At 36.1% G+C, this 9,520-nt stretch overlaps 1 protein-coding gene across 1 annotated transcript; it reads right to left on the bottom strand.

Annotated features, from left to right (window-relative positions):
• Window positions 1-227: 227 nt before the first annotated feature.
• On the bottom strand, window positions 228-710 carry LOC111709145 (uncharacterized). Its single transcript, XM_023482754.1, has one exon. It carries the CDS (start codon window positions 708-710, stop codon window positions 228-230), a length of 483 nt encoding a protein of 160 aa, XP_023338522.1.
• Between the last annotated feature and the right edge of the window lie 8,810 nt (window positions 711-9,520).

Here is a 9,520-nt window from a genome sequence, read left to right on the forward strand (position 1 = left end):
TTTGACAGGCCAAAAGGCATCCTTATATAACTAAATGTACCGAAAGGACTAATAAAAGCTGTACAATCCCTGCTCCCCTCCTCTATCTGGACCGCGTGGTATACACCACAGGCGTCAATTGAAGTGAAGATTTTTGCACCCTTCAACTTTTGCTGGTTTTCCTGGATATTCCTCAGGGGATAAGCATCCTTGATTGTGACGTCATTAAGCTGCCTCAGGTCAGTCACCTATCTCGGCCTCCCATCCTTTTTCTTCACAGGAACTAGTGGCGATGCCCAGGGACTGTTTGCAGGTTCTATAATCCCTAGTTGGATCCACTCATCCAATTGTTCTTTCAAGTTTGCATGCTGATCAGGGTTCAATGGCCTCACCTTGGATCTCTTAGGTACTGCCCCTGGCTGTAATTCTGTCCGCAGCTCCAGTAAATCTGTTTTGCCATAATGATTAGGATGAAGGGCTAACGTAGAAAAGTTTTCCAGGAAAAGCTTGATCACTTCCTCTTTCAGCTCTGCATCCCTGTTCAAAATCTCGTTCTCATCTATCTTAAAACTATCCTTGATAAACTTTCTTCTACTCTCTTCTGTTGGGAAATCCGATTCTTGCAGGGAATTTATCGTTTCCTGAGAATTGCACACTTCCTCCTCGTCTAAATCTGGTGCCGTACTTCTCCTTAGTTCCTCTTTAATCCAGGCCTGTTTATCTATGCACATACTATGTATTGTGCCCAGCTTCTGTCCCACACACAACTCTACACACTCTTCTGCATGGTTCTCCACATATATAGCTTGTACACTTCCTGACAGGTCATATGCATTTTCCGGAAGTAGAACTTTTCTCCCATTGTATATCTCAGACTATGCTTTTCCCGTTATACAGTCTAGCAGCATCCTTTTCACGGCATCGTTAGGGATCGTTTCACACTCAAATCTCGACAGATGTTTCTTTAATTTGCCAAACCAGTCAAACACTTTAGTAGGGTTACCATCATATAATGGGTCTCTACAGCTAAAATCCAACAGCCTCTTCTTATATTCAGCTTCCGCCCTGCTCAGATCTCGTAACGTCTGCCTATCCCCTCTGCCAGCTGCCTTCTCCGCCTTCAGTAAGGACAGATAGACTTCTTGTGCATCTTCCACCTTAGGGCGTTCTAGTCTTGCAACTACTCTTTCGATAGGGTCCTGTGTCTCTGGTGGTGCTGACTCTTGTCACGTGTGGGCGAATGATTTATCCTTATCTTTCTGCTCGATATCCTTCAGTTTCTTCTTAGTCTCTGTCAGCTGGGCTTGGAGCAGCTGAAACTGCTGCCTTATTTCTGCCATACCATCTATTGCTGGATGAGATAGTCCCTCCATCTCTACTTCCAATCCAGAATCGTCACTGGGTAAACTCAGATATCCTTGAAAGGTAGCCACTGTATTTACTGCAGCCACACTTGATTCACTCACAGGCAAATCCTCTCCTGTTAAAACTTCTCTGGCTAATCCGTTAAACCAGGTTTTCACTTTACTCTTTTACCGGAATACTTTCGGAGTCTCGGGCATCTAGATCTGGTTCATAGATTGTCCCACCTGCTGCCACCACTTTTGTGATAAATCTAGGTCCCGAGATTACTCTAATCAAAGTCTAATTACAGTCTAACTGACCCTATCTCTAGCCAAAACTCAAGGCTCTCAATCTCTAGCCAAAACTCAAGGCTCTGTATTTGTCCGTATAACACAAAGGTTCATGTAGTACTAATTTATTTATATACAGGTGAATCAAAACTGACCAGATTGGCTGGTCAGGGCAACATTGAAATAGATAAGATATATAGTGATAACATAGATAATAAAGATAGTGCTAATCATTACAACAGAAAATGCTACAGGGCAAATTAATGATAATCAAAATCAAAGAAATTAATATGTTTAGGGCGCTAACTAAGAACCTGGATGTAAATGAGATTCTTGACCTTCTTGCAGATAACCACATAGATACAGCCCATGTATACCTTGAGCCCCCTGAGGACAGTGACTGCAGTGAGTGATATGATTCTGAAGATGAAGGGGATCCAACTTAAATTGCAAGGCTGATTTTGCAGGTTGGAAAAAAGTTTTAAATACGATTTTGCCCCACATCATCAGTAAATATTCTTGATTATGTTATATAAAAATATTTTTCATAGGCCAAAGTGGCTGAAGTGAGAACTCTGTCTGGATGAGTTCAATTGTGAGGAAGCTGAATTTGGAGAACTAACCCACTTGATTAGAGATACATCTGATGATTTTTTGGAAGCACCTGAGAATCAGGCCATGCATGATGAACCTGCATTTAAAATAGCTCAAGATGCTTGGTTATGGGAAAACAAAATCAGAGATAAAACAAGCAAAGAAGCGCCATCTTTTCCTGAACCTAACTTCCAGAAGTACAGAGATTTATCTCCTAAAGAGATATTTGAATTGTTCATCTCTGAGGATATCTTAGAAGAAATAGCCAAACGTTCCAATCAGTATGCTCTGACAAAATGTGGTGTGCTTCCTGGAATCAAAAGCAGTGAGATCAAAGTGTTCTTTGGAATACTATTACTTTCTGGATACATTAGCCTAATAAACTATGAATTGTATTAGAGTAACTCTTTAGACACTGCAAACATTCTTGTTAAAAGTTCCATGTCAAGAGATAGATTTAAAATTATCAATAGATTCCTCTATTTAGGATCAAAAGGGCAGAACATTATAAGGGAAGGACAAGTTGTCAGATATGGCAAAGTTCGCCCTTTAATTGAACATTCACAGAAGAAGTTTTCTGAACACTGGGTACCAGAACAAAATCTGTCACATGAATCTATGATTCGGTAACATCAACACATATTTATACATATTTTTAAGATATATATTGACAACTTTCTTCAGTTATTCTGAGAAGAGTGGTCTGAAACAAGCTATCAGGAACAAACCAATAAGGTTTGGTTTTAAAGCTTGGTGTCTCTGCACAGAATCTGAATATGTGGTTACCTTTAATTTGTTAAGGTGTAGGTGTAGGCTATCATCATATGAAACATGTAGCTGCAGTGGGTTCATCTGGAGCAACACTACTGTAAAAGAATTCTTCCTTATCATTTCTTTGCAGACAATTGTTTTAGCAGAATGAAACTTCTTGATGTAATTACTGGTACCTGTTATAATTATACAGGCACACTGTGGAAAGATAGGGTTAAAGGTAACCCCAAGCTAACCCCTGTTCATTTGTTCAAAAATAAACCAAGAGGATACAGTGAAACAGTCACTTTACAAGATAAGTCTGCCACTGTAGTTTGGTGGAATGATAATGCTCCAGTCACAATGTTTAGCTCATTGCTTGGTTACCTTCCAGAAAGAAGTTGTTCATGTTACAACAGAAAAGCTAAATCTTATGTTGAAGTCCCTCAACCTGATATAGTCAATAAATATAATAGAAGTATGGGAGGAGTTGATCGATTTGACCAGAATAACAACCATTTACGAACAAAGATAGGGGGTAAAAAATGGTGCTGGAGTATCTTGACCTGGGTAATTGTTACTTCTCTGCACAGTGCTTGGCAACTAAACAGATGAGCAAGTAGGGTTAACAGTTCAATGAGCTACCTGGAGTTCAGACGTAATGTTTTCAATGTCATCTTGAGAGATGGTGGAAGGAAAGTGTGCATACGCAAAGTAGGGCGAATTGGAGATCATGAAATTTGCTATGGTGGTTCAAAGCACCTTCTCATTGTGCGGAAGAATCAAAGAACTAGATGTGCATTAGAGGGTTGTTCAACAAAGTGAAAAACTTACTGTGATAAGTGTGATAAAGCCATTTGCTGTGACCACTTTTTTGGTTCTCACACAAAAGGATGGTGTGAATAATATGTTTTTTTAAATAAACAATTTTTTTTACATTATTGTTTATTAGTAATGTTTGAAATTGAAGAGTAGAAGTATTGTTGGGTAAATAATAATTCCTATGGTCATTTATATAACATTTTAGTGAATTAATTTAGCTTTTTTCATAAATTCTGTATACCAACCCTGCAGCAACTGCAGTGACTTATAAGGCCACTTTAAAAACCCTAAAAAAACACCATTAAAATTAATTTTTTGCATTTTTTACTTTTTTTTCCTTGATCTAACCAATAATAAGTATTCTTAATAAAATTTTCAAAGAAAAATATAAAAAAAAATTCTTCAGTCGCTAGTGGGTTAATGACCACAGTCATGATTAGATTCTATCATCAAAGTACATGATGATAGAATCAAGGGTGGATGAAAACCCAGCACAGTTTTGTATATAGAAGTATAAAGTAGTTTGTTGAACTCAGAGATGTTATTATCCCATTTTGTCCAAGGCAGAAGTTTCCATGGAGTATTGAGTCAATGGACAAAAATCAAATTTAAACCTGTTATCCTGTATCTATGCCATTGGAAGGGAAATGTTCAGGGAGGAAATTTCCATGGAATCGACAAATAACAATTCTAAAGTTTACAGCTCTGGTTCCTCTTGGCTGCTGCATATCCTTGGACCCATAATCTCATCTGTCTGCATAATATTTCCCTGGATCTCCAAGTCTTCCGAGTTCTGGCTACATATTCCTGTTTCCTGCCTTACTCATCTTTCTCTTGCGAAGACTTCTTCAGCAGTTCTGTGAAGAATTCTTCTATTTCAAAATTAGTGAATCTCTAAATCGGAAGCATGCAACAGCACTATTTCTTGCCTGGCTGACCCCATGATGCAGGACAACTGCATCTTCTTCACTTTATCATTTGGGATTATTTCATCATGAGTATTCAAATGTGTCTCAAGTTTCTGGTATAGGGTTGTTCTCCCACATACCCCTTGTCAACTTCCTTCTTTTTCACTGCCTAAACTACTCCTTAGCCTAAATCCACCTAAATCCGCTTCTTTAACTTAACTTAAACTTAACATAATTTAAACTCTGTCCTCTCTACTTATCCAGGTATGTGCGATCCATAAATATGAAGAGACTGTGTTGAACTGTCAAAATTTAGATATAAAAAGGTACCGGTAAATAAGTTGACCTCAACTAGGGTCAAGGAACTAAATAATGTATTTTTATGGTTTACAAAGATAAAAATGAAATAGGTTTATTTTTAACAATAGGTTACATACTCCAAATGTTTCATATTTTTTTCCCCCTATCCATATTGGGCAATTTATGTCTAAGAAAGATTAAGGGGAGAGGGATGTTCTCCACCCTCCTTATGCCCCAAAGCTGAGATAGGGTAGTGTGATACATATTCCAACTTTTCAAGGTCTGCTCATTAGAAAAATACACCTCTGTTTTTAATGGTAAGTGTGCAATGAAGAATTTAAAAAAAGTTATAAAAGTATTTTGGATTAAAAGTTTAAATTTAATATTTTTACTTTTGACAAACATACTCATATGACATATGCTACAACATCCATTTTTCTAGGACTTTTCAATTATATTAATTTTAGCCCTGTAGTTTAATAAGTAAAACAGTTACTAACCATTTTTCATTTGTTTAAACCCCAACCTGCCTTAGATTAATTTAGCAAAAAAATTTTTATGTAGTTGAAAAAGTGAAGATGTTTTTAGAGTTTCATGTAAGTGTTCTTAGTCATTAAGAAAACAACTACAGGGGAGGGGTAGAAAACACCCCCCTCCCCTCCATTGGGATAGGGTTAAATGTTACCTTATCAAAATGTTGCCATAAAAAATGCACTGCAGGAAAAGATTGGTGCGTTTTTTTCAGTTGAGTTTTTAATTATCATTAACCCATTTTCTTGGTTCAAACAAATTTTGAATTTGTTAAATCTATTTTGTTTAATTTCTAACTGAATGATCATTTTTACATTAAAAAAATCTTTTTGTTTGTAAAAATCATTTGTTTAGGAAAAACAACAATCAAAATATTGTTGGTTAAGCAGAATTATCAATTATTTTTATAATTGTTTAAAAAATTTGTTCTAAAACATAACATAACTAAGCTAAATACCATTCAACATTATAATTGTAACCTATCTTGTAATTTCTAATTTAGTATCCTGAACGTTTATCCCCAGCGGAAAATTTCTTAAAGGCAAGTAGTTTATTCAAAAACTGTATGATAAACTTTTTCACTGTTAATAATTTTTAAATTAAGTCTAGATGCATAATCAATACAGTAATGTGACCCCCCTCCTTCCACTCCCTTGGTCTGTAAGAGGTAACCAGCTGGATTCGAAATATGAGTTATATCATGTTTCAAAGATGATGTTGCGTAGATGACCACTCAGCCAGCATTATAAAAGGAAATATTGAACCAGGATTACTCAGTTGATAACGAAGTTCGCAGGAGAGGGTTTCAATTCCATTACTTGCTTCTACTCCAGGAAGGATAAAGGATGGGTCAGGAGGATAACATCAACTGGGACTGGAGCCTACAGTTTAAAATCTTGGTACAGTCGGCTAAGATCAGTGTATTCATCTTTACGATAATAAATTAGAGGCAATGTTATATTAAGATTTTATTGCTATGTAAAAAGAGGTAAATGTTACAATTCTACTTAATTGGTCAGTTGCTGGTTGACCCTGGCCTCTAGTCTCGACAATAAGCACTGGACCCTGCCTCACACTGATTCTTTAAAAGACTATATACTCTCTCGGCCTCTGTTCTTCCTTCTAAAAGCTCTGGAAAGACGCCTCTTACCACTACATAGATTGCAGATTATAGGCTCTCTCTGAGGGGTCAATGGTTGATGTTATCCTTCTGACCCATCCTTCCTCTTCCCTGGATTAGAAGGCGTAGAATTAATGGAGTTGATACCCTCTCCCTCAGACTTCATTATCAACTGAGTAATCCTGGTTCAATATTTCCTTTTAAACTGCTGGCTGAGCAGTCATCTACGCAACATCACATTTGAAATGTGATAATACTCACCAGTGATTACCTCTTACAGACCACAGGAGAGGAAGTAGGGGGGGCTGGGGGTTATAGTATAGTCATTTGAACCAGAGCATTTCTAAAAGGTACAATTTTCATATTTTGCACAGCTCGTTTGCACGCTTTTTAAAAAAAAAGTTGTATGGTATTTACAAAAAGATTTTGCGAATTTGTAGATTTGTTCCCAAATAAACTGTCTAACATATGTTTTAATTAGTTTAAATATCTATTTACACTTTTTCCAGGTCATGTTGAAATTTATAAATATAGAATTAAATTTTACACACTGTTACACATAGGTTTTCGACAAGTATACATGGATTGCAATCTTTATCAGGTAGCTGATGTTTTTTGAATGAGAAATTTTAAACTACAAACTCAGTTGGTCTAAAGGGCTCTTTATACCAGGGTTCCCACACACAGTAGATTCTCTTGTGCAACTTTTGCATGGAATGACTTGTTTTGCACAATATTTTGCATCATTTTTGTATCAATTCGAAACCAGGTTTACACAAAATAGCGCATTCATTCAAAATAAATATTTTGTTGGCACAAAATTTCAGATGAATACATAATAAAAGTCATAATTTTTGCATGATTTTGTTCATGAATACAAAAAGAAGCAATGTTTGTTTCAAGACATATTGTACAATAATATCAGATTTTGAACAGTACGATGTGAAATATTTTCAGTAAAAGACAACTTCCATAGCTGCAGTATTTTATTCATAAACAACAATTATATATTCATCATTTATTTTTGTCTTAAGTAAAATAACATTAAACAAAATAAAATTTTACGAATTTCTCTGGATATCACATTTTAAAACTGACAGGGTTTGCCAATAAAACAGGTGTAAAACAAGACTTTTAGCTTGAGTATAGTTGAGTTATTTAGAGGTGGTTTTCTAAAATGGAGTTTCGTTTTCTAAAAATGTGATATGATGACAGCACGGCAAGGCTTGATAGATTTTCGCACATTGCTTTGAAACTAACACTGGGATTGCAGAAAGTAGATTTCAGTTTACTCGTCTCAAAACACCCAACCTGGATCTAGGTCAAAGGGAGGGGAGGGGAGGGGAGGGGTAAAGGGAGGGGGGGTTCTATCCCTGTACATAACCATTGTACATAACTTCTCAGTACATAACCTCCGTACATAACCATTGTACATAACCATTGTACATAACCATTGTACATAACCATTGTACATAGATAGATAGATAATAGATATATAGAAGGATAGGGGGTTATGTACGGGTGTTATGTACAGGAATTATGTACATAGATAGATAGATAATAGATAGATAGAAGGATAGATAGATATATGTACCTGTAAAGTACCCTAATTCATATTGATGTTATATGTATTGATTTATTTCAATCAGATTATATATAAACTCGTCTCAGAACACCCTAGGCAGATCTAGGCCAAAGTGAGGGGAGGGATAAAAGGGGTGGGGGTTCTAGGCAATTGTGAACCACTTGCTCCATCACCTCATATGTACAGTGGTTATGTACAATGGTTTTGTATGGTGGTTATTTACAGGGGGTTATGTACGGGTGTTATGTACATTCATATTGATTTTATATATGTTGATTTATTGCAATAAGATTGAATGCATTTGTGGATCTAGGTCAAAGGGAGGGGGAGGGTTAAGGGGGGGCGTTCTAGGCCCATGTGAACCACTTGCTCCTTACTGAGATAAATTGCCGATCACTCCTTTTATATAGTAATTGTTATTGTATATTCTAAAGTCTATATGAGTAACAATGAGGAAAATATTGTCGTGTATCTGATACGCCATAAACACTCTTTAAATGTTTTGGGGTTTGGTTATTAAAAGTGTTTAACAGTTTGGTTACATCTAGACAAAACTAATTCAATCAGATTGAATGAATTTTCTCTGTTCTAGGTCAGAGGGGGACAGGGGTGTAAAATAAATCAACATATTTATATACTCGTCTCAGAACACCCTAGGTGGATCTAGGCCAAAGTGAGGGGGAGGGATAAAGGCCCTTGTGAACCACATGCTCCATTACTTCATATGTACAGTTGTTATGTATGCACGGTTATGTACGCAGGGTTATGTTCAATGGTTATGTATGCGGGGTTATGTACGCAGCGTTATGTACGGGGGTTATGTACGGGTGTTATGTACAGGGGTTATATACATAGATAGATAGATAATAGATAGATAGTAGGATAGATAGATAGATACCCTCATTTATATTTATTTTATAGCTAATATATATATATATACAAATATACAAACATATATATATAACATGTATACAAATATACGAACATATATAAATAGAAACATACAAACATAGTTATGTACAGGGGGTTATGTACGGGTGTTATGTAGAAGGATAGATAGATAGATAGATATAAACACCTGTAAAGTACCCTCATTCATATTGATTTTATATATATTGATTTATTTCAATAAGATTGAATGGATTTTCTCTGTTCTAAGTCAGAGGGGGACAGGTGTGTAAAATAAAACAAAATATAGATTTTATATAGATTATCACCCAGAACTTTTTACGGGAATGTACTTAAAACCATTTGATCATGAATTCCCAACAGTAAATCTATTCTATACTAGTTCTTT

This window comes from Eurytemora carolleeae, unplaced genomic scaffold, assembly GCF_000591075.1.
Source record: "Eurytemora carolleeae unplaced genomic scaffold, Eaff_2.0 scaffold220, whole genome shotgun sequence".
In the NCBI taxonomy this organism is placed as follows: domain Eukaryota; kingdom Metazoa; phylum Arthropoda; class Copepoda; order Calanoida; family Temoridae; genus Eurytemora; species Eurytemora carolleeae.

Bases quoted from the DNA above. Each gene is read 5' to 3' on its own strand.
- LOC111709145 (XM_023482754.1), bottom strand. From the start codon at position 710: ATGTGCATAGATAAACAGGCCTGGATTAAAGAGGAACTAAGGAGAAGT.